This window comes from Stomoxys calcitrans, chromosome 4 (genome assembly GCF_963082655.1).
Source record: "Stomoxys calcitrans chromosome 4, idStoCalc2.1, whole genome shotgun sequence".
Taxonomy (NCBI): Eukaryota; Metazoa; Arthropoda; class Insecta; order Diptera; family Muscidae; genus Stomoxys; species Stomoxys calcitrans.
Window position 1 is genome coordinate 10,064,683 of NC_081555.1, and position 26,155 is coordinate 10,090,837.

At 36.7% G+C, this 26,155-nt stretch overlaps 3 protein-coding genes across 7 annotated transcripts in view; 2 read left to right on the forward strand and 1 right to left on the reverse strand.

Moving 5' to 3' along the window:
- Positions 1–824: 824 nt before the first annotated feature.
- Positions 825–26,155, reverse strand: part of LOC106081410 (interference hedgehog) — a 218,317-nt gene continuing 192,986 nt past the window's right edge. For 3 of the 4 annotated variants that reach the window (XM_059366286.1, XM_059366285.1, XM_059366287.1), the window contains 7 exons: positions 20,988–21,499; positions 17,012–17,971; positions 16,788–16,920; positions 7,818–8,477; positions 7,479–7,658; positions 7,250–7,410; positions 825–4,787 (listed from right to left, as the gene is read on the reverse strand). In XM_059366286.1, coding sequence (XP_059222269.1) covers positions 3,843–4,787; positions 7,250–7,410; positions 7,479–7,658; positions 7,818–8,477; positions 16,788–16,920; positions 17,012–17,971; positions 20,988–21,404 — 3,456 coding nt within the window. In that variant the 5' untranslated portion in view covers positions 21,405–21,499 and the 3' untranslated portion in view covers positions 825–3,842. The remainder of the gene's footprint in view (positions 4,788–7,249; positions 7,411–7,478; positions 7,659–7,817; positions 8,478–16,787; positions 16,921–17,011; positions 17,972–20,987; positions 21,500–26,155) is intronic. The other variant, XM_059366288.1, reaches the window with a different exon arrangement.
- LOC131996653 (selenoprotein BthD-like) lies at positions 8,467–9,095 on the forward strand. The gene has a single exon (XM_059366294.1). It carries the CDS (start codon positions 8,568–8,570, stop codon positions 8,967–8,969), a length of 402 nt encoding a protein of 133 aa, XP_059222277.1. The 5' UTR covers positions 8,467–8,567; the 3' UTR covers positions 8,970–9,095.
- LOC131993987 (regulatory protein zeste-like) lies at positions 11,226–15,245 on the forward strand. 2 transcript variants are annotated; one of them, XM_059366292.1, is made up of 4 exons: positions 11,226–11,514; positions 11,603–12,051; positions 13,572–14,017; positions 14,073–15,245. In XM_059366292.1, the coding sequence occupies exons 2-4, from the start codon at positions 11,720–11,722 to the stop codon at positions 14,945–14,947; spliced, it is 1,653 nt and encodes a 550-aa protein (XP_059222275.1). In that variant the 5' UTR covers positions 11,226–11,514; positions 11,603–11,719; the 3' UTR covers positions 14,948–15,245. The 2 variants fall into 2 exon arrangements, with proteins under 2 accessions (XP_059222275.1, XP_059222276.1); XM_059366293.1 differs by having other exon boundaries at positions 11,226–11,408.

A 26,155-nucleotide genomic window follows, 5' to 3' on the forward strand; every position in this document is an offset into this window, starting at 1 on the left:
ATTGTCCTTGGGCCAAAAAAGTGACAAGCGCAAAATTTCAAGACAATAAATGAGACCTGTACATTGATCACAAGAATACATAGACAGATATACAGACGGCCGGACAGACGGACATAGCTAAATCATATCAGGGAGTGATTCTTAGTCCATCGGTATACTTAACAATGGGTCTAGCTCTTCTCCTTCTTAGCGTTAAAAACAAATGCACAAACTTAATCCAGAAATCCTTCAGAAGTCTTTCCGATGTGTCGGAAGAAAAATTAAAAAAAACCCGTACGATAAGACAATCACATACAGACAAGCACTTCAGAAATCGTTCAGAATTCATTTCGGATTGTTGGACGAAAAATTCAAAAAGAAATTCAGAACTCGTTCAGAACTCTTTGCGTACTGTAATAATCCCTTAGGAAATCAAACAGAACTCGAAACGATTTCGGCAAGATCTTGTCGGAAGAGTTCAGATTTTGTACTGAAATGTGTCTGACATCCGAAATTTGGTTCATTGGGAGGTTTTCTTAAGAAATTTAAACAACTATTATAATGTCTATATACAATCTTAAATTTTTGCCTCAATACATTTACCTTTTACTAATTCATTTTAGCCTTTATACATATATATTTCTCTACTTTAAAGATTGTCAAAAAAAATACCTCATTTTGTTTTTATTTAAATTTTGTTAAATTATTTTCTTTTTATTTTTGTTTTTTAATTATAATGTCATTTATTTAAATTAAAAATTATTTTTAAAATAAAAATTAACAAAAAAATAATCAGTATATCTGTATTACAAATATAGTAAAGAAAGGCCTTTGTTGCTTTAAGCAGGAAGCATGGTATTTTAAAAATAAACTTAAAGAACAAGATGACAAAAAAAATCTTCGAAAATTTGTACATTACATACGTAACAGTAAAAAATGTTCTTAAAACAATGGGTTTCACCAAAAGGTTAGAATTTTTAAAAACGGTATATTTTATGAAGATTTTATAATAAAATATATCTGGTCAAATCATATCTTGCATTACCAGAGGGCATTTTGTCATACTGTGTCCTTTTATATTAAAGACATTAGGGCAATTTTCTCAATTGCTGATTAGAATTTTTAGTGTTAATAAAAAAAAAAACTGCTATGCCACATAATTTTCACAAAACAAAATTCATTCATTAAATCATAAAATAAACTTAACAATACCATACGTAATAACCAGTTATTGAGAAATTGGCCCTAACGCTTTTGATGGAAAACATAATTAAAAATAAATAAATATTTCACTTCTCACTTTACATGAACCTTGTAATTAATTATTAACAAATAATATATACCTTAGTTTTTTAATTAGATAATCTTTTAATAGACTAAAAACATTCTGGCGCGTTCTAGGATTCACTCTCGCTTTCACCCTGTTGAAACTATTTGTTATTACACAAATAAAGCGTCAACATTTCATTAATTTGCATCATAGAATTTGTTGAATAAACCCTTTCAGACCCAGCTGTATCAATTGTGAGGTCTGGACATTTTTTATTAAATTTATTTTTAAAAAAATATTTTCGTATGCAAGCTCACAAATAATATTTTTTGGCTTTATAACCAAGTATTCACAAAAAAAGAAAAAATACTAAAGGAATAAGTTACGGGATGAAAAACATTTTTAAAGCATATTAAAACCCCGTTACACTGCTTTCCCTTAATAAAATCAGCTGACGAGAGCCTTTAATCCGGATTTAATGAGCAGTGTAAACGGAGTTTAAGTTAAAAATTACTACACCACAAATGTATACAGCTGGGAAAAGTTTTTCATCATAAGAAATTAAGATTTGTTTTTGTTTATGTAATAATTACAATTTGTTTTTTTCGGGAAAAATTTAAGTAGTTACTAGAACACACCCGATTATTAAAAAAAAATAATTAAATATTATTAAACTCAATGACAAATATATGTGTTTGTGCAACTAAAACATGTACAGGACGGCAATGATCAATAGATTTGTGTTATTGGTTTCATACATGGATTCTTAAAAAAATAATTTGTGTTTTGATTACTTTTTTAAATTATAAATTAACTTAACTAAGCTCTAAAGAGTCTATACAAAATTAGTTATAAATTTTAATTTATATACATTCGATAAGAAAACTTTTTTTTTCTAAAATTTCTTTATTATTTCGTTTCTGTGCTCATTTTTTATAATGTGCTTTCGGCATTAGAAAATAAAATGTTAAGCCTCAATATTTTGTTTTTCAAAATACGATATGTTGATGTCTTAAATTCCCATTGTGGAGGCAAATATATATGTATAACTTCATTATCCTAACATTTTGAACTAATGCTATGTTTACACTGACAAATTTTGCTAATGTATTGTAGTTATGGAAAACATCTCAACCATTCACACCAGTTGAGAGTGTTGCAAATTTCATTTGTTAATACTGCAACATAAATTTCATGAGGCATTATTGTTAAGGCTATGTGTCGAATGGTAGCAAAGTTGTGGGGATAGTCAAAATATGACGTCAAGTGTGGTGAATAATTTTTGAGTAGCCCAAGGGCCAGTAAGATTTTTGGCAGCACAGCAAATTTTGACGTTTCATTGAGCAAAGTCCCTTGTCAGTAATTGTAAATTCATTTGCGTTTAGGTAAACAATTTGCGTGCGGCATAACTTAGCTGCCTAAATTGTGGGCAGACGTCGCTTAATTTAAACGACTTATTTGGCATAAAATAAGTAAAATTATTCTAAAAGGTTGTTATTTAACAATAATGGACAAAAGTACAAAAGTGCAGTCTGTGATAAGTAGGACCTGGGTGTGGTTTATATCGGACCATACTTAGATATACCTGCCTTATAGACGGATCTTGCGATTGAGGGTCTAAAGCCTATATCGCTGTTATTTAGAATAATGAGCTACAGCAGGATTCATGATGTTCGAACCGAATATGGTAAGATAGGACAACACCCATGGCTGAATTATTTAAAGGTTGTCACACACAACAACATAAAAACCATATGGTTAAATCACCATCTTGCCATCAAAAGGATCGATGTTTTGTGTGCAAATATAATGTGACCTATTATACTGGTATGTTAAAAATATTGCCATGTTATGAATTTAAGATATCAACATACGTTTAAGCACTATTATGCAATAAAATGAAATATATATGTATGTAATAAAATATTCGAATTTTAGTTTCGCTATCAAAAGATAGTCATATAAGATTGACTATCTTTTGGGCTTTTCATACTGTCATGCTCTATTCAGACATATACTAACTAATGGGATTTAAGTCTTTTACAAATAGGATTCGAGTTGTTTAATATTCAAAATATATATGATCTTCAAAATATAAAAGTCTCGATGATGTGTGTAGAGGCGATATAAGATCTATACTCATTTTCCAACAAAAGTCGACTTTCTCCCCCTTGAGAGAAATAGCGTACAGAAGTAAAAATTTATACAATTTTAAGTCAAAATGAAAAAGAAAAACTCGCATTTTTTGAAAATTTTGAGAAATGATTGAAAAGTTATGAGCCGAACTTTCTTCGCTGTAAACTGTCAAATTCTTATATCACCTCACATTAATAGGAATATGTATATACAACTTATACTAAATCTGTGATACCTAAGACATAACAGCATATTTTTTTTTAGGATTTTACACAATTAAATGCTGGTATGGCTTAGGCTTACCTTATAAAATTAACTTAAATAAAGATTTCTATAGCTTATAACTAATTGTCTTATTAAATTAAAAATTATCTATTGTTCTTATAACTTACACTTCTCTAAAACTCATACTCGTAGACAATTTTTGTTGAAGACTCCTTTACTTTATGTTAGAAGACTACACTTCAATACTGTTTAAACTGCCCGAAGATATATTGTCATTGTGACTGCCCAAACGCGAACGCTGTTTCATCATTGCTGCTCGGGCGGGCATAGGTGATCTTTGTACTCGAGGGCTGCCACTGACAGCAATGGGTATACCCAAGCCACCATTGGGATTATTCGATAAGGCATTCAGTGCATTGTTGGTACTACCTCCCGAAGTACGACGTGTTCTTCTTAGTGAAGGTATTCTGGTGGCCATGCCATCCATATTCAAGGCAGCATCATGTGAAGGCGGTGACATGGCATTACCATTACTTTGATTGTAATTCATATTGCGCACCCCTCGATCCAGGGTGCGCCTTTGCTGTTCCATGCTAGGTGTCAAGGGAGCATGATGACCCGTGGGCGGCAAATGATGATTCATCATGGGCGCATGATTGTTGTTTTGATGCGGTGGCACTGGTGGTGGCTGCTGATAGTCCCGCTTATTCATCATGGTAGGTGTTGGAGGAGTCTGATAATAGGGCTGCGCATGATGTATGCCTTGGGATGCTAAGTGAGCCTGTGAATTATTTAGATTATTAGTAGATGATTTACTTTGATGATTACTTTTTGAAAGCGATGCTGTATTGTTCTTTAACGAAGAAGGAGTTGTATGATTTGCTAATTTGTTGGTATTTTTGCTTGGCAATGGTGGCAAAGGTTTAGAGAGCGGCGATTCGGCATCTAGACCATTGGGTGTTAGAGGACTATTTATGCCGTCTACAGCCTCTAATGTTTCACACGATGAGGTGGAACGTTGAGGTGGTGTATGTGGGGCTTCTTCGGCATTATAACTATTTAGTTTCTCCTGACTGTTGTGGCAACTGTTATTGCTGTTTGTATTACTGTTACTGTTGGCCGGACTACTGGCGCTGTTGGTGTTGCTCATAAAGCGCAATTCCATGACATTACGATTCTAGAAAAAATTACGCGAATATATCTGTGTCTAGGCTAGTATCTGGTTGGGGTTAGGCTAGGGATTGTTTTTTGTTTTACTGATATTGGAATATCTAAGTAAGATCTAAGAAAAAGCACAACATTTATTTACAGCATTCTGAGGGTATTTACAAAGAAGCGATAGGTAAAAATTGTTATATAAAAAAGAAGTATTAAATAATCGAGTTTCAAAAAAAAAAATATTAAAATACCCTTAACCTGTTGTAAGGCAATCCCTGGGCACATGGTTAGTATGCCTACCTATAATGCAAAAGAACTGGAAACATTATTTTGGCAGTGTTGCCTAAAAATATATTCCATTAATGACCAAGGGGAAAATTCTCACATATCTATGGGAGCTGTCCGATTCAAATTTTAAGCTCATCATGGAACATCGTCATTAAAATGCAGTCGGTAAGGAGTATTTCAACTCTTGAAAACTTCTCGTTAGAAGATTTTATCAGGGCAGTACTTTTCTAAAGTTCTATCTAGGATGTTCGTGGATGTACATAAGGAGTTCTCGGAAGATCTATTTTTTTTTTTTTTTTTGGATTATTAAGATATTTTTTTCTAAGGTTTGCCAAAATTTTAAGATTTCATCACTTTTTAATAACGCCCTTATGTCTGGTAATATTTCATGAGACTCTTTAATGACTGTCACTGCGGGTCAAACGCAAAGAAATTGGCTGAGAAATTCTCACCTATGCCAGGAAAAATAGTTAGGACAGTTGGTAAATTATAATCTCTGGGCAGAATAACGTTTCTGAGGAGACACACGTCACTTCACTCTGAATTTATCCACTATGGTTGAGAAGTAAACTATGAAACTCTGTAAAGACTGTCAATGCGACGGGTTAAACGCAACGAAATTGGCTGAAAAATTCTCACCTATGACAGGAAAAATGGTTAGGACAGTTGGTAAATTCTAATCTCTGGGCAGAATAACGTTTCTGAGGGGACACACGTAACTTCACTCTGAATTTATCCACTTATTATTGAGAAGTAAACTAAGAATAAAGATGCATTAAAAGCTATTAACTTTACTTACTAAAGACTAATGTCTTCACATAATATTTAGTCCGAAAAAGGGCTTGGACTCTTCAAATTGCAATCTAGAGATACCTGTATAGACAGACAGGTGTCTAAGTCTCCAAAGCTTTATGGCAGAGAGTATCACACCCTAGCACGGATAAATTTTTGCATCTCTCAACGAAAAAAATTGGATTTTTGTGGTATGCTGGTGGGTAATTGCAATATTACATCACTTGCGTCTAAGTGAAGAAGTTTTACATGTTTCTAGTACCCTAGAAATGTTGCCAGCATTAGGAGGGAAAAACCACCGCTTAAAATTTTTTCTGATGGTTTCGCCAGGATTTGAACCCAAACGTTCAGCGTCATAGGTGAACATGCTAACCTCTGCGCTACGGTGGCCTCCACTTTCGGGTACTGGTTACACGAAAACATAGATTAATGTGAGATTTTTCTCCAATCGAACTTTTGAAGACTTAGGTAATAAGGGTCTGAAGTAGCAAGAGACAAGAGGACATCCTTAACAATAATTTACAAATAATCCACATGATGACTAACAGGTTTGCAGCCAAAGAAGTTCATTGTAGTTTCCTAGAAGGCTTAAATTATCAAAATGAGTCTGAATGGAGACTGTTATTATAAATTGAACTTCCCTTAAGTTTTAGAGTAGACACTTAAGAACAGGTTGAGTTGTAACAACAATCTGCAATCATACTATCTTTAACAAAAAAGTCTATAATCATACTACAATTATATTTTTTAGTAATAGGAATATAAAAATTTTAGTTCTGCATAAAATAATTATACAAAGAAATTTGCTAAAATTAGCCACAACTTTTAAGGCTATGAGAAGGTATCATTTTTAAATTAATACATTAATTTAAGTAGATGTGTATATGTTTTAGCAATTACTTAGTCTTATAACTATGTACAAAAAGCTGAAAGAGCAGTTCAATAGATTCAGACTAAATATCCAGTAAGTGACTTTTTTTGCTATTAAAGAAATGCCAGGAAAAACACCAATTAGAAGACAGCCGTGGAAGCAAATACATACAACCCCTTTAAGTGAAAAGTAAAAGATATAAATAAAATGAAAAAATTACAAAAGCCATAATATTGAAATTTTAAATTTAAAGTGAAAATAAAAAATTAGGCAAAATTATTCTTTCTCATAAACCCACTATACCAAAATAAGAAAACGAAATCAAAATAACTTTTAAAAATAAATAAGTGAGGGGTTTCAAGAATTATAACATAAAGTTTCAAGGTGCTTCATTGGTTTTAGTGGGCTTAGAAAAAGATTTACCAAAAAACCTCTCCTTTAGTTTATAGTAGAGTGCTTCTAATATTGCTTTTGTGTGTGGGAAATTTAAAGAATTTGTATTCGTATTGAAATACTGTCAATGAACCTACCTTATCGGCCTCTTGGGCCAAAGGATTTGGGGTTATATTCATGCGTGGTAATACTCCATTTAAACGATGATTGCCCTTATGATGATTGTTGACACCCAAAACTTGTACTTGAGGTGTAACAAAATCAGCTTGAATATGATCCAGCTGGGGTTTATTTTCATCTATAATTAAAAACAAAATAAAATCTTCGAAAAAACAATTTTTAAAATAGAAAGAATTTTAAATATACCTTCATTTTGAGAATTCTTTCTCTTTTTCATACACAAACAAGCTGCTATGGTGGCTATTAATAACAGTATGCCACCTCCAGCTGCTCCTGCAACTACGGGAAATATTGAATTGTCCTCTTGATTGGCTTTGGTGGCTGGCACCACAGCGGGCAGCGTAGGAGCTGGGGTGGTGACTGATTCTAAAAAAAATAAATAGTCAAAAAGATAATATTTATTATATTTAGATTGCTATACTACTAATGTTAATAAATTCTTCCAAGGATTATATAAATTTTCCCTTAAACACATATTTTTATTGGGTCAAGACTTAAATAGTTTATATTAAGTACTGTACTTACTTTTTGTCTTCCCCTGTACTATAGCACTAAACTCCGAGGCAGCCATGTCATTAAATGATTGCAATTTAAATTCATAGGCTGTACCTGCTTCCAACATATCAATTTTGAATTTCCTAGTATGCATACCATCTACTGTAGCCTTTTGATATTCTCCAGCCGATGCTGCCGGCCTATAGTAAGCATAGAAACCATCTATATGTGATGTGGCCGCGGCAGTAGGCAATGACCATTGCAGCATTACTGCCGACTCGGATAAAGCCTCAATGCGTGCCAGTTCCGGTATAGGTAAATTCGATTTAGATAAATCCAAAGCATCACCACGTTGCAAGAAGAATTTCGATGATGTATTGCCTTCCTTGTTGTCATCATTATTATAGACAGCCACAATTCGAAAACGATAAAATCTATCTGGCTTCAAGCCCGTCACTGATGTTGTATAATTCTTGCTAATATCGGTATTACGTTTGCCATAGGCTATGTCATCATTGGTGGTTTGCCAATTTTCTCGGGGAATTTTGCGCGAAGCATCGCCCAGCATGCGATATTGTACTTTAAAGAATTGTATGGGTAGACCATCATTTTTGGGCACATACCAACGCAGCATAACCGAATCATCGGATAAACGAGTGACATTGGGACGTGAAGGTGGCACCATGGTAGCTGTAATATAAAGAGAAAACAAAATAATAAATAAACAAAAATTGAAGTACTGAACAAAAAAAAAATTTCTTTTAAAAAAAAATCTCAAAAATGCCCAAAATAAAATCCAAGAAAGGCCGACGGGAAGTGGACTGGTCTTCGGATGTCCATTTTCAAAAGACTCGTTCCATTGTCTATATCGAACACACCCATGAATGTCCCATATTCGCCATTAAAGCTGAGGAGTTTCTTAAATTTCTTCAATCTCAAATATCAACAAGGCAATTTGTTTTAATACGCAATGGCTATGGAAAAATTGAGCCTCGTCCGGGTTCATTCGAAATAGAGTTTTCCCAAAATGCTCGTACCTCAAGACATAATCTATGGTCCGGTTTAGATAAGGGTCCACCGAGACGGGATAAGTTTCCCAATTTTGAAAGTCTTATGCCGGCAATACACAAAATTTTAAAGAAATTCTATCCGGATGTGGTGCAAAGAGGCGAAGATGATTAATGCAAATGTGGAAATTTGAGGTTGGAATGACAATGAGGTCCTCGCATTGTTTTGGGTACTGAACAATTTTAAGTTGATTGTTGCTTATAAAATCCTGTATATCGAATAAAGACAAAACAATTATTATTCTTTTGTGTTTACTTTCTCTCGCGATGAACAGAAACTGAAATATTTAACATTAATCTTTGAACCTCTTGTTTTGGATTATTAAGATCTCACTTGACGTCCCAGCGCTGATTTTGTTCGTTCATTGGCTGGTTATTTGTATGTTTACTGCTTGCACAAGTGCTTTGGGAAAAATTTGCTATTCTTAATTTACAATAATATGACAAAAAGCCTTACCTTCCTAGGAAACAGATCCACAAAAGAAGTTTGTGGACATTTTGAAGTTGATTTGGATATTTTCCACAAAAAGGCAATAGATATTTATCGCTGTTTCGTTGCTTTGTAATTGAATGAATTAACGGTCCTTATATTGCACATTTCGATAATTTTTTTATCGATTTGAATTATAAAATATCGATAATCATAAAACGGAATTTGCCAGACATATAACCAATATGGCAATATAGCCCTTCATTTCATTTTTTTTTCTTTTGTTATGGAGCTGTGCCAATCGGTAGCAATCTTCTATGTTGAAATGTAAAAATGCTCTGGGGTTTCGTTTGTGCCAAACGATAACTTTTTCAAAATGTTGACACTGCTGGAGCAAAACCATACCAAGCTATATAAAAATAATCGAAATTTATTGCATTTACTGTACCATTGACATAAAAAAAACCGAATGATTGCTGATGCCGACACCGTCCAACAAATATTTCACACAGAGGTTGCAAATGTTTCAAATAAATACATTTTATTTTGCCAATTTCTTACAACTGTAAAGCATTTATCACCAATTTTCAAATGACAATGTCAAAATATATATTTTTAACAAATGATCTTATTAACAAATAAATATGTGTGTGTTAACGACTTGTAATCGCCGCTCGCAAATTGAATTAGACCTACGTGTTTTTTCACAACAAGCTACATGGAACTCTGCTTTGCTTGTTAAAAATCTTACTAACCCCTGGTGTACTCAAAATTTATTCACCACACCAAACGTCATATTTTTACATACCATACTCGTCCAACTTTGCTTTTAATTGGCACGCAGCCTATACACCTAATAACATTTTTTTAAACCGGTCTCAACAGATAGGGATGATCTAGTTAAAATGTTAACAGATAAAAACACAAACGGTAAATGTATGTAGATAAACTATCAACTCTTTTAAAATGCAGCATGTACAAAGATTAGAAATAAACGAAGAAAATTAAGGGAAGAGAGAAGAATAATGCGTGGATGTGCAGTATGCTGCATACTGTTAAAGCCGGTCCTACGTTCGATTTGCACGATATTTTTATACCAACCACTGAAAAGTTGGCATTCCATTTGGAACACATCAACTTATTCATTTTCAAGGCTACAAAGGCTATTTATATATAGGGTCCAGACATTTCCGTCTGTCTGTTGGTTGTAATCACTCTACACCCTTAAGTTCAAGATGGCCTAATCTTGAGTCCATAAAGTAGTATTTTGCCCAGATTTCAATGAACAACCGTGATGTGTTTGGGTAAAGCGATCTACCGATTTAAATATTTGAGCCCAGAAATGCGCTTTTACTTGCCATTTTCACCGTTACAGCGAGATGCATTTATCGCTAAACTTTGAGTATAGACCACATTTGACCGACCATACTTTTATGCAGCTCCGGCATAGCCCTGTTTTCCGATTGAAGGCATTGATCTCACAAAAGCCGCATTTTTTATCCGAATTTACGAAGATTGAAGGATATCCCTTAACACTCGTACCAGCAGTTACGGTCAATATCAGAACTTACGCCCTTTTTTCTTGAAATTGGTTGCAATGAGAGCCTTTGTGAACTGATTTTGATTCATCCCCGGCGATTTTTTCGGTAATTAACTTGGAAAAACCTACAAAATATTGAGGTCAGCCTACCAACCTACCAAGAGAATAAAAATCTACCAAAAACGGCAACACTGGCCACAACATATAATTACTAATTTGTAGGTACGTACATTTTTCTTTCAGTACAGTTTTGTACTACACTTTTGTCATTGCCTTACTTTCTCATCTCTGACACTGAACATATGCCACACTCACTCACACAGCTGCAGAGCCGACTCGTTTTGGCAGCTGAAAAACTCGACTCACTGCACAGCCGTCTCATTAAGAGACTGAAAGGCAAAGTGAGTGGAAAGCAAAATATTCACTAAAAACAATTCGCGCGCGCCGTTGTCAAAAGGGAGGAAAAAAATCCCCTCCAACTGAAAAAAAATTATGATGAAAGAAGCAATAGCTAAATGTGGAAAATGTTAAAAATTATAAAAATAACTTATAAATAATTGTATGAAACGAAAGGCGCTGAAAAAGTGAGAAACCTCATAGCAGAAGAAAAATTCTGATGTCAAGAGTTTTTTGTATGGTTGTGTGTTGAGAAGAAACACCACGAAGAAAAATAGTACTCTAGGAAAGAGTGTGAGTGAGATAGAGGGAATGTTTTGTGAAAATAAGAGTGAGATAAAATTAGAGTGGAAATAATTGATTTTTTTTCTTCATGGCTTAGTGTTATCGTATATGGTGTAAAAAAACATTACAACAAGAAAAAGAAAAACAAATAAAATCACCAAGAGATAAACAACAAAAATAAATTCCTATTGTTAATAAAGGATAAGAGTTCATAATGTCCGCAGATGGTACTCAGGCAACCACAGTGACCATCACCGTGGAAGATGGCACAGCCAATAATAATTCAGGCTCAGCCGGTGGTTCCGGCAGTTCGGGCAAATGTCAAATGGCTTTAACACCCCGCTTCACCCAAGAAGAAAAGGATATACTTTACAGTCTGTTTCATCAACACGAAGAGGTCATTGATATAAAATTTCGCAAAAAGCAAAGATCAAAATATTCCATACGCGATGCCTGGGAGCAGATAGTGCGTGAATTCAATTCACATCCGGGAGTTATGCAGATGCGCAACTTGAAGCAAATACAAAAGTTCTGGTTGAATGCAAGGTAATGACAAACCATCATCATCATCACCATCACCATCCTCACAATTGGCTAATTTGTTGTCTACATAATTAGAACTATTTTAGAAAAATATTTCCAACGACATCCACAAATCATATCTCGGCCGTGAATAGGCACATGCAAGCAATTGCATTTTGTTTGCTTTCAGAGAAATCTCACATTTACCTCCCCTTGGCTGAATATGCACCTGTTACTTTTCGAAACACACAAATTCTTGGGTTCTTATGAATGAGAGTGCATTCATCAGTGGGTGGTTAGATATTTGGGTGTTTTTTTGTATACGCCATGAGTGCACTTAAATGCAAAATATGTGGCTACGCTTGTATACAATTTCCCCGAAACCATGACTGCTATACAGTTGACAATGTTTTGTGCTCATACAGATTTTTGTTGTTGTTTTTTCGTTGAAAACTAGCAAAGCTGTCTTTCAAATACAAAAAATACTCACAACAAACCTCAAATTATTACTCACAACAATAGCAGCTAGCCCTCATGCCGCCGCCGCTGCCTCTCACATATTTTATTCTATCTCCTTGTGTTTCTAAACATTTTTTTGCGCCACACATTTCACTTTTACCGATTGCCCATTCATCTAATACATTTTATTCGTTCGATTCCTGCGCCGCCGTCTTTCATGCCATCCATCCATTGTTAAGAAATAATTGGTTTTCTTTCCTGCCTGCTTGTGTATTTATATTTATGTCACACAAATATACATCTGCTGGCTAAATGTATATACAAAATTGCACACACGAGTCGAGTGTGAGTTCGTTGTGTATGCCTGCCGTTTTTGTAGTTATTTTCCATTTTTCTCGTTCTTTTAGTTTTTTCATTCGAGTACAGTTGTGAGTGAGACATATTAATTTGTTGTACACTCTCGACAGGGATGGCAACTAAAATTTGTTGAGGTACAATAACTGTCAAAAAACTGAAGGTGATGAGTCAGTGTTGTGCTGGCACTGTTTTGGGCCAAACAAAGTACAATATTGTCAAATGTTTGGTTCAGCTCGAAAACATTGTTTTGCACTTGGGAAAAAATAATTTGAAACATTTTATGGTATCAAGACAATTGAAACACTTTTGCACTATTATTCCTTTTGGGACTAAATTTTTGGTTTGAAGCTTCACCCTGTCCGTGCGCGCTCTAGGTTAACCATTCAAATTGCCATCTCTGCCTTTCACTCTGCGACCTGACAGAAGTTGTTGAGTACTTATCATTTTGAGTATGTTCAGTGTTTCACTGAGGGTTTGTTTACATATAAGAAAACACATAAAGGTTGCCATATAAAATAACGCTCAGCTGGTATGCCTGTGCTTTCAGCTACAAGAAAAAGTGTGTTAATGGATGAAACATTTTAGCTTCTTATATCTTTTTTAAATTCTCTACATTGCAATTAATTTTTGCTTTTAATTTAATGTTAACTAGTGAAACCCCGAGTAGAAGAAGTTTCTAGTTCCTCTTGTCTTTTTACATCTAATAATAAGTTTACTTTCCCCTTCAGACTACGAAAACAATATCCCTTTCGATCTATTGGCCATAAACAAACCTCCAACAATCATCACAATAACGACCATTCTCAACAACAACAGCAGCAACAACATATTGTCAATCATGTCATCAAGGATGAGCCAGAGTTCAGTATACACAACACTGAAGGCTCTGAGAATAATGAACACAATGAGTCCTTTGAAGAAATGGAAATGGAAGGCAATAATGTCTCAGAATTAGATGAAGATCCTTTGGAAACGGAACAGCAACAACAACAGCAGCAGCAGCAACAGGAATTACAGCAACAAGTAGCACAGGCGGCCACTATACATACTCAACAAATAAGTGTCGATCAGATATCAGCGGAAAAGTTAACACTCAATGATCTCCTACAGTTTAAGACCGCTAGGCCCAGGGAAGAGATTATTTTACAAATTAAACATCCCTCCGATAACTCAGGTAAGCCTAACATGGAATCGAAGGAAATAATTTTATGACAATTGTTTTATTTCAGGAGCCCAAATTACCATACCTTCGCCCACACGCATTACAATACCTCATCATCAACCGCAGCAGCATACAATGGCCACCATTACCACGAATGGCTATAACCAACAGATTATTAGTGAAATCAAACCTCAACAAATTACCTTGGCCCAATATCAGGCCCAACAGGCACAGCAACAAGCCCAATTGGCGGCGGTGCAACAACAACAGCTGGCTGCAGCCCAACAACAGCAGCAACAATTGGCGGTATTGCAGCAACAACAGGCGGCAGCAGTGGCAGCAGCCCAACAGCAACATCAACAACAGCAAGCGGCTGCTGCTGTAGCCGCAGCCCAACAACAGCACCAGCAGCAACAACAACAACAACAACACCAGCAAGTGAAAATGCAATTGCATACCCCGCCCAACGTTAGCACACAATTTGCCACAGCCACGCCCACCTTTACATGTACCACATTTAGTGCCTTGCCCACGGGTGCTGCCACCGGAGTTACAACGGCCAACAATTTGGCCAATGTTGTAGCAACCCCTCATCTAGCTAACCTCAATCCTGCACCCAACTTGCCCACAGTGAATACAGCACCGCCTCCTCCAACAGCCAACACCAACGCTTCCAACAATAGTCATACTAGCTCCAACCCCACCAATGATGCTTTCGAGGAGAAAATCAGCTACTTCCGCATGAAAGAGGCTGAATTGCGTTATAAGGAGCAACAGGTTGCCTTGGAACGCAAGAAAATCGAATTGACTCATGCCCAAGAACAACTGAAACATTTGCGTGAGGTGCATCGCTTGCAGGTGGAGGAGTTAAAAATGAAAATTCGCGTACTGCAGGAGGAGGAAAAGCATTTACGCAAAGACATTTCGCCGCTAAGCAGCTAAGCTTCACATCATCATCACCACAAAACCTACTTGTCCTACTGGCTTTTTACAGCAAGTTTGATCAGGACATGCAAGCATTGCATATTTGTAAATGTATTATGTTTTTGTTTTCTTTTTTTAAGTAAGGTTAACAATTAATTTTTAGCTTTAAGTGTTTAAATTTAATGTTATACGATGTAATATTGTAAAGAAGAAACGTTTTCCAATTGTGTGTCTATTTGCAGCATAAGCATTTTTTTTATTCATTATCACCATTGTTCAGTTATGAAACTGCTCGGCTCATACATGTAATAAAAAAATTTTCATTTCAATATTTATGAAAATAATATTTAAAACAAAATTGTAAATATTGATGGTTTGGAAAACAGTTCCAAAATTTCTAATATGACATGTAATATTAAAAATTAATGCAAATCAATATTTAATAAAAATGAAATTAAGAAGATGATAGAAAAATGCTTCAGCCTAACATTATGTTCTCAAAATTATATACCGAATAGCCAAGGCATGTTGGCTTCAGCTTAGGCAATAAAATCTACACACTTGGGCTGGCAAATGATCGATAATCGCAACACTGAGGCGGCACCCCTTGCCAATGACCATCGGGTCAATCCGGTACGTACAACCGGCTGCCATGGGATTGATATTTCTAATAATAAATATCGATACTATCGTTAATTTCCCATCACCTAAATTTCAAACGTAGTAAAAACGAAGTAAAAATCTGGAGATCGATTTACATAGAAGCAATATCAATGCACATTTCGAAAAAATAACAAATTTAATAATGTTTAATGGAAGGCATGAGAAAATCATTGTCCAAAATGTAAGCCCAATGGGATGAAAATTATGCTGTCTAAATGCGCAATGTATCTTATAGGACACATTCAGTTTCGCATCGTTTATTTTTGTTTAGTTTTGCCAAAAATTTAACTTCTGTATCGATAGAAAAAATATTTATCGATAGTCAGAAAAATATAAAATATCGATAGTACCATCGATTTTTCCCAGCTGTAATACATACGTATAAGCTATATATTCACCCAAAGAAAATTAACTGATGATGCTGAATCGTGTTAGGTGTTGCAGAATTTGAGTATATAATTAGTTGTTGTTGTTGTAGCCTCATTTTCATGTGGAGGTGGCGAACCTCGTCAAGTTCATGTAGGTGAGCAAGTTCGTTCTGGTCCCCCGGACCGATCGCCGCGAAACAGGGTGGCCATTGGTTATTTAAAGGCGCCAATAAATCGCCTTGTCATAACGAGCATCATAGGCACTCAGTATTCGTACAAGAGCCGGTGCCGCCCGACCACTCACTGGGACTCTCCGCTCGACACCGCTGGTTGTCCGAGACTGCCGTTGCAGCTACACTATCCGCAACCTGTGGACGCGCCCGGTATCTCTGGACCGATTTTTATGGAACTTTGCACAGATATGAGGACGTTAAATAAAACGCTCCAGGTAACATGGATGGGTGGGCATAGACTTTTCAGGTTGCTACAACTATAACCTGAATACAATAGGCTCTGCGAAATCGACTTTCTTCTTTCTCTTTTATACTTCTTGCGTTGCTATTTTGTCCCCATCTTAGCTTAACTTGCACGCTTTATAGACAATTCTTTTTAAAGTTTTATGGTAGCGTTTTCGAGCTTGACAATGGCAAGATCCCATACCCACCGACGAGCAATAAGGCCGAGCCGAATAAGCGTGCCAATGCCAACTTGTCTGCTCATTGACTTGATCAACATGTACTGGCTTTTCAAGAAATTGAAATTGACCGTTGTATGCTACATATACAACCACAGTGGTGGCGTAGGGTATAAAAAGTGTGTCTACTTACGCTTATGCTTCTTGCGGGAACCTTTCTTAGTGCCACCACCCACATCTTCGTATCTGGGTCTAGGGGTAGCAGCCGAAGCTGAAGAACCATGGATTTGTCTGGGATTTATTTTCAAAAGATTGGCATCGCTAACCTAAAAAAAAAAAAAAACAAAATATATTTAAAATAAAAATTTCCCTCTTTCACTGCATTACAACCAAATATTTCTCAAAACTCTGTCTTACCTCTCCCACTTCATTTTTGGCAAAGCACTGCACTATACCCGCATGACGTTTCTGCACATGTCGTATAACCAAACGCCGCCCATCATGTTGCATTTCCGGATCCATGGTGGTATCCACATCATTTATCAGCCAATAAATGTCTGGATAAGGATTTCCAGCAGCTGAGCATTCCAGTTCCAGTGTATCACTTTCATTGGTCAAAGTAAGAGCTGGACCCCTTAGTATAGAAGGTTTTTCCAAAACATTCAATTTAATGCCATGTACCAAGGCCGGGGCTATGCCATTATCCAAACGGCAAACATATTGTGCCTGATCCTCAGGCACCACATCGACAATTTGTAGGCCATAAGGCAATAACCGCGTCCTATTATTATTATTCATATTGATAATATTGGGTGAACTCCAGACAGCTACGGGTGGGGGTGAACCTACACCAGGGCATTCCAAGACCACCGTTTCTCCCGGTCTAGCTGTCACCTGCGTTGGTGGCTGAGTCAAAAAATAGGGTGGGGTGCGATCACTATAGTCCACCCTCAAATCAATGCGTTGTGGCAATTTAACCTCTTGACTTGTTATGGGATTCATGGCCGAACAGGTATAGTTGCCTGAATCTTTAGCTGTCACAGTGTTCAGAACTAAGGCACCGTTTGCTGGTATTACTTCTGATTGTGGTATTTTTTCACCATTGCGATAAAAACTCCATATGGCAGCAGGATTGGATGAGACCGTTCCACATCTCAGTAATATGTGATTTTTCGGGGCCACATTCCAGCGTATGGCATTACGGGAGTAGCCATTTGAATTGTCTATCGATATAGAGACCAAAGTCAAACGAGCTGACAGAGATGCAATGGCCGCAGAGCCATACCAGGCTACACATTGATAGTCGCCCAAGGTCTCGGGTTGCACGACGAACCGTAATTTGGAATTCTTTTCATCGTTGGTTATGTTGTAGCCACTCTGAAAAAAAGAAAGAAAAAAAATGAAAAAAGTGGGCAAAAGCTCTGGCAGTAAAGACTCAAACTTCTAACATATCAATGAGTGCAGTCCGATTCAAGTTTAATCTCAATGATAAGGGGTCTCTTTTTTATAGCCGAGTTCGAACGGCGTGTCGCAGTGCGACACCTCTTTGGAGAGAAGTTTTACATGGCATAGTACCTCACAAATGTTGCCAGCATTAGGAGAGGAAAACCACAGCTGAAAATTTTTTCTGATGGTCTCGCCAGGATTCAAACCCAGGCGTTCAGCGTCATAGGCGGACATGCTAACCTCTGCGCTACGGTGGCCTCCCCCCAAACACTTAGCCCTGAAAATATATCAACATAGGCTCCATTCTCATATATCTATATATCATTTATTTGAACCCCATATTGCCATTGGCCTCAAAAATGGATATCAAATTAGTTTTTTCATCTCAAATACCATTCATTTAAACTCTTTATTGCAAAAGTCTGCAAATACAATATGTCCGGTTTGGGGTATTGGCCCTAAAAATTATAAACATTTAGATCCACTCTCTTAAAGACCCAAATTGTCTTGGTGAGCAAATACGTCTTATTTGGGGGTTGTTATGGTGGTGGGACGCCCCCTAGACAGTTGGCCCCTAATTTTGATATCAGATACGTGGTCTATTCCCAAATACCTTTAATTTGAGCCCCATATTTCCATAGTCGGCAAACATGACCGGCTTTGGGGTGTTTTGGGGAATGGGCGGCCACTCAGTGACTCGGCCTTGAAAATATATATCAGATTCGTGTCCTTCTCTAAAATACCTCTTATTTGAGCCTCATATTGCAATGGTCAGCAAATACTTACTATTTGGGTAGTGTTCTGGGGGTGGGGTGGCCCCATAGACACTTTTCCCGAATATTCATGTCAGATTCGTGCTTTACTCCCAAATACCTTTCATTTGAGCCCCATATTGCTATGGTCGTAAATTTGTTCTTTGTGGGGGATATTTTTGGGAAGGGGCGTTCCCCTAAACACTTGGTCCCACATTTGGATATCAGATTCGTATTCTACATTCAAATACCTTTTATTAAGGCCCCACATTCCCATGGTCAGTAAATAAGTCCAGTTTGGGGAGTGTTTTGGGAAATGGGTGGACCCCCACACACGTGGTCCCTCATTTGGATATCAGATTCGTATTCTACTCGCAAATACCTTTCATTTGAGTCCCATATTGCCATGGTCGGAAAATATGTCCGATTTAGGGGCATTTTGGGGCTCGGGGTAGTCCTCCTAGCACTTGATCCGACAATTGGATATCAGATAAGTTTTCTTATCCTAAATACCTTTCATTTGAGTCCCATATTGCCGTGATTGGTCTAAATATATGTTGGGTAGGTTTTAGGGTGGGGCAGCCCCCCTAGGTACCCCATCCGAAATTTGGATACCAAATTTTAATGTTTGGGGTATTATATGAGAGCACACAAAATTTAGATTAAATCGCACCACCTATCTCCGAGATCTGGCGTTTCTGAAAATTAGGGTAAAGGGGAGGGTCCGCCTCCCCTTCAGTTTCAAGAAAATCGGTTCAGCCGGTTTTGAGTGTATAAGGGACACACAAACAAACCGACAAACAAACAAAAATTGATTTTTATATATAAGAAGAATACATCAACATTTTATTTCTATAGAAAATTTTATTTTTATAGAAAATTTTGTTAAAAATTTAATTTTATAGAAAATATAGCTGTCATATAAACCGATCTAGTATCTAGACTTCTTTAGCCACTAGAGGGCGCAATTCCTATCTGTTTGGCGGAAATTTTGCATGACGTGTTTTGTTATGACTTCCAACAACTGTGCTAAGTATGATTCAAATCGGTGCATAACTTGATATAGCTGCCATATAAACCGATCTTGGGTCTTGACTTCTTGAGCCTTTAGAGGACGCAATTCTTATACGATTTAGCTGAGATTTTGCATGACGCGTTCTGTTATGACTGTCAACAACTGTGCCAAATTGTTATGACTTCCAACAACTGTGTTAAGTATAGTTCAAACCGGTCCATAAACTGATAGAGCTGGACTTCTTGAGCCTCTAGAGGGCGCAATTATTATCCGATTTGGCTGAAATTTTGTACAAAGGCTTCTCCCATGACCTTTAACTATGGTCTGAATCTGTCTATAGCCTGAAACGTCTGCCATATCAACCGATCCCCCTTTTTTACTTTTGGAGCCCCCAAAGAGCGCAATTCTTATTCGAATTGGCTGAAATTAAACACAATGACTTCTACAATGTATGGTCTCCAACATTCAATTCAATTATGATCCGAATTCGCCCATATCATGGTAGAGCTCTTATAGCATAATAATTCTTTTCTTTAATCCTTTGTTTGCCTAAAAAGAGATACCGGGAAGGTTAGGTTAGGTTCGGTTTGAGTGCCAGACTGCCATCAGACTCACTTAGACGTTTTCTTCCATTGTGATACCACAAGAACAGAAGAAGGAAGATGCCTTCTAGGTTGCCCAAAAAGTAATTGCGGATTTTTCATATAGTCGGCGTTGACAAATTTGTTCACAGCTTGTGACTCTGTAATTGCATTCTTTCTTCTGTCAGTTATCAGCTGTTACTTTTAGCTTGCTTTAGAAAAAAAGTGTAAAAAAGTATATTTGATTAAAGTTCATTCTAAGTTTTATTAAAAATGCATTTACTTTCTTTTAAAAAATCCGCAATTACTTTTTGGGCAAAACAACAGTTCCTACCGTTGAACCATCCAGATCGCTTTCAAAAGCCCAATAACTTGCGAATGTTGACATCCGCTAAATCAGACAAAGCAATGAGAACCTAAAGTGATACAGAGATACCGGGAAAAGAATTCGACAAATGCGATCCATGGTAGAGGGTGTATAAGATTCGGCCCGGCCGAACTTAGCAAAACTGTTGTTTGATGATTCGACCATTTGACTTTTCACAAATCTCATATTGTTTAAATACATCACCCCTTTTTTCTCGTTTTTCAAAACTTACCTCCTTGGATAGATAAATAAATCGACTTCCATCTGCCGTTCGATTGCTGGAGTGACGAAATTTCCACTCTAAACGTTCGGGACCTAAATTCATTTCACACTCAAAGACCACCTCATCTCCCTTGGGTGCCACCGCTGACTCAGGAGATCGCACAAAGTGGACCCCTAATGTGGGGGGTTGAGAGGCAAGGCAGGCACTTGTTGCAAAGGCCAAAAAGAAAATCACAGATTTAACGATGACAGATAGTGGCGAGAAGGCAAAAAAGCCGCCGGAAGATGAGCATAATGAGGTTCGAACAAAAGGCGGCAGCAATGATGAGCAGGTGTTTTTATGAAATAATGTTGTCGTCGTAGAAGCAGTTGGCGGTGCTGGTGCTGGTGCTGCTGTGGTTGTTGCTGTTCCTGTTGTCGGCAACATTGTGCTTGTCACTTTTGTTGTTGGCGCATAAAATTTGCAAAAATTTTATGTTGACTTCTTTCTTCTACGCTGCTTTAAATTCCAATTACATTGAACTGCAAAAAAAAAGGAGAGACAGACAGAAAAAATGAGTAAAAGAAAATGAATTGAAAAGGTAAAACACGAAATCCATTAAATTATTGTTACAATTTTGAACATCTGTCCATTGGAATGGAAAGATGACTGCAAAAACTAAACGAAAAGTCAATTCGTTGATCATAAATCAAATAAAACGGCCAAGTTGTCATTACAAGAATTACGAATAGCCAAAGAATTATCGATGGACGACAACGGCACAACATCGAGCCAAGTTCTGTTGGTCGAATGTCGATAATGACGTTGCAATGATCATCATTATTCAAAACCCCAAAACATTCCAATGCCAGCTTTAGTGGCCCAACTTACATCAACATATTCTCCCCTACTGCTATGACTACTGCCCATTGGATTCCGTGGCCAGTTACTGGTGGAGCAAAATTTATAGCTAGATTTACCAAGGATAACATATGGAGCGATATTGGATCGTAAGTTGCTTTGTTTCTTCCTCGACCATAAGAAAAGCGCAGGCCAGTCACTTTAAATCCTTGTCTCAGTTGCTGTATGTTGCCATAAGTCTAAGAGATCAATAAATATGCGATTGAGCACATACAACATTTTCTTCTTTTTTGGTCGTAGCGCGATTATAAATATCCCAGCCTGTTTCAGAAGGGATGCCACACAAAAAGCCAGAGCTGATGACGATGCTGGTGCCACAGAGTTTCCAGTGGCACAGCATGTGTTCAAGAGTTTGAACAGGCGATCATGATGTTTTTTTTCGTATTTTGCGGACATTTTCAACTAGTTGCTTAACTTTTCGCTATGTTAAGGTGGAGTTTATTTTGTCGGAATGATTTTCATGTGTTACCCTTGTTTTGTTGGTTTTCCAATTGAATTTACGATTGTCTTTTTCATTTGCTGGGGAGCGATAGGCTGCTGCAAAACAACCTGTTTGTATGTCTTGCTAAGGATTTCTTTCTGGAAATATCTCTAACCATGGGCTATAAATCGTTGTTATTGAACCAAATCAAAGGGGGCTGAAGAAGATAACAAGAATTTGGTTGGTTTTTACGATGGTGAGAAGGAATGACATATCTGGATTTGCGTTAAAATAAATCCTACGCATAACTTTCATGGAAGTGTTTGAGGAATTCCAAGAGCATTCAATAAAAATTCCATTTCATGCATGATTAAAGTCTAAGTAATGGATAAAAGCCTAAAATGGAGAACTGGCGCCCAACGTGGGGCAGCTTCCTTGGAGGTTTTTGCTTAATTTTTCTTTAAAGCCTGCATAAAAGACATGTATGCGTTCGAAGAAGCACTAAAAGTTTCGATGAGGTTTAGCAAATTGGCTCTCACGGAGTTATTTTGTTTGGCACCCATTGTCAACCTTTTCCATTTTTATACCCACCACCGAAGGATGGGGGTATATTCATTTTGTCATTCCGTTTGCAACACATCGAAATATCCATTTCCGACCCTATAAAGTATATATACTCTTGATCAGCGTAAAAATTTAAGACGATCTAGCCATGTCCGTCCGTCTGTCTGTTGAAATCACGCTACAGTCTTTAAAAATAGAGATATTGAGCTGAAATTTTGCACAGATTCTTTTTTTGTCCATAAGCAGGTTAAGTTCGAAGATGGGCTATATCGGACTATATCTTGATATAGCCCCCATATAGACCGATCCGCCGATTTAGGGTCTTAGGCCCATAAAAGCTACATTTATTATCCGAATTGATGAAATTCGGGACAGTGAATTGTGTTAGGCCCTTCGACATCTTTCTTCAATTTTAGGGTCTAAGTCCCACAAAAGCCACATTTATTATCCGATTTCGCTGAAATTTGGGGCAGTGAGTTGTGTTAGTCCCTTCGACTTCCTTCGTTAATTTGGTCCAGATCGGTTCCGATTTGGATATAGCTGTCATATAGACCGATCTACCGATTTAGGGTCTTAGGCCCACAAAAGCCACATTTATTTTCCGAATTGATGAAATTCGGGACAGTGAATTGTGTTAGGCCCTTCGACATCATTCTTCAATTTGGCCCAGATCGGTTCAGATTTGGATATAGCTGCCATATAGACAGATTTCTTGATTTAAAGTTTTGGGCCCATAAAAAGCTCATTTATTGTCCGATGTCGCCGAAATTTGGGACAGTGTGTTATGTTAAGCCCCTTGACATATTTCTGCAATATCGCACAGATCGGTTCAGATTTGGATATAGCTGCCATGTAGACCGATATCTCGATTTAAAGTCTTGGCCCAAAAAACGCATTTATAATCCGATTTCATTGAAATTTGGCACAGTGACTTATGTTAGGTTTTTCGACATCCGTGTCGTATATGGTTCAGATCGGTTTATTTTTAGATATAGCTACTGTACCTTGGTCCAAATCGGAACATATTTTGATATAACTGATATGGGACATGAGGTATACAATATTCACCGAATTTTGATGAAAGGTGGTTTACATATATACCCGAGGTGGTGGGTTTCCAAAGTTCGGCCCGGCCGAACTTAACGCCTTTTAACTAGTTTTTTCGTTATGCAGGTCAATTTCTTGAACAAGCCCAATCGGATCATATTTTTGCTTTTTCGACCAATCTCTCGATTAAGGGTAATAAGCCCGCATGGCCCATATTTAGATACAGCTGTCATATAGTCCGATCTCCCGATTTAGGGGTTTGATGCCATAAAAGGCGTATTTACTACCCGATTTCATTGACATTTGGAACAGTGTGAATAAGGTCTATATGGTCTATATCGCACCATATTTAGATATATACAGCGGTCAAAAAAAGTATTCATCATTAGCAAAATTGATAATAAATTCACTTATTTTGGGTAATTGAAGAAAATTTAAAGTAAACAAATAATGCAGTTTTATGCAATAGTTTATTTTTCGTAATATGTTTTAAAATAAATTCAAAAAATAAATTTAATTAGCGCAAAAAATGCAATTTTATATAATAACACCAAAAACAGAACAAAAAAAGTATTCATCATTGATGTGCTATCATCAAAGTCAAATTCAAATATTATTTGGGAATCCCCCTTTTCTGTTTTATTTAGTAAAGGAGGCTTTGCCCTTGACAGCAAATATTTAATTTCATTGAAAATATAGTTTTTGTCAAAATGGGTCGTAAGCAAAACGAGGTTTCTGATGAGGTAAAAGTTTTGATAATAAAACACCACAGGAATGGTTTAACTCAAAAAACTATCAGTGAAATATTAAATAGACCACGATCTACTATACAATGCATCATCAGAAAGTGGACAGAAACGAAAACTGTTGACAATAAACCAAGATCTGGTCGACCAAATGCACTTTCAGTTGGAGATGTGCGTTGGCTAGTGCGGCAAGTTCAGAAAACTCCGAAGACAAATGCGACCATTCTTCGTAAAAACACTATGAAATATTTAGGGAAGGAAGTTACTACACAAACAATTCGAAATACACTCAAAAGGCATAGTTACAGAGGAAGAACTGCACGTAAGAAGCCCTTTATAAATAAAATAAACCGAGTGAAAAGGCTAAACTTCGCAAAAATGTATGTAAAACAGCCCGAATCATTTTGGAAAACAGTCATTTTTGCAGACGAGAGCAAGTTTAATCTTTTTGGGTGCGATGGAAAGGTCATAGTGTACAGAAAACCAAATACAGAGCTTGAAGAACGAAACACAGTTGCTACTGTAAAACATGGTGGAGGTGGTTTAATGGTTTGGGGGTGTATGGCGGCTTCAGGAGCGGGAAATCTTGAAATTATTAATGGAGTAATGGATCATAAGTATTACATTGACATTTTAAAGAGGAATTTAAAAGATAGTGCTGTAAAACTTGGGCTTGGTAATAACTTTCAATATTATCAAGATAATGACCCCAAACATTCTGCTTTAAATACCAAGATGTGGATGCTGTATAACTGCCCCAAAGTCATTAAAACTCCTCCTCAAAGTCCCGACTTGAACCCAATTGAACATCTTTGGGAACATCTCGAACGCAAATTGAGAACGCGCAATTTTTCGAGCAAGAGTCAAATGCAACAGGTGATAATGGAGGAATGGACTAATATAGACCAAAATATAACCGCTAAATTAGTCCAATCGATGTCAAACCGTTTAAAAGAAGTTATAAGACGCGGTGGTCGAATAACAAAGTATTAATTTTTTTAAATTATGTTATTTATTTTTTTTGTTTTTTTGCAATGATGAATACTTTTTTTGTTTAATTTTTTGTGTTCAGCTGTAAAATGGCCCTTTTTGTTCCAATAAATACTATTTTTTTCTTTAAAAACAATGAAATTGTGTACATATATATCACACAAGCACTACTGCATCATTAGTTTAATATGTTTTTATTCCAATTGTCTTTTGTAGACTTATTAAAAAAAAAACATTGAATGATGAATACTTTTTTTGACCGCTGTATGTCATATAAGCCACCATAGCGCCGAGGTTAGCATGTCCGCCTATGGCGCAAAACGCCCGGGTTACAAATCCCGGTGTGAACATCAGAAAAATTTTCAGCGGTTGTTATCCTTTTACTAATGCTGGCTGCATTTGTAAGGTATACGCCATATTGCTATGCTTCACGACGTTCGGACTCGACATAAGAAAGGAGGTCCCTTATCATTGAGCTTAAACATTGATATGAGAAAAGTGTCCCTTGT

Bases quoted from the DNA above. Each gene is read 5' to 3' on its own strand.
- LOC131996653 (XM_059366294.1), top strand. From the start codon at position 8,568: ATGCCCAAAATAAAATCCAAGAAAGGCCGACGGGAAGTGGACTGGTCT.
- LOC131993987 (XM_059366292.1), top strand. From the start codon at position 11,720: ATGTCCGCAGATGGTACTCAGGCAACCACAGTGACCATCACCGTGGAA. The intron at 12,052-13,571 runs GTAATGACAAAC...TTTCCCCTTCAG, and splicing joins AAGTTCTGGTTGAATGCAAG to ACTACGAAAACAATATCCCT. The intron at 14,018-14,072 runs GTAAGCCTAACA...GTTTTATTTCAG, and splicing joins ACATCCCTCCGATAACTCAG to GAGCCCAAATTACCATACCT.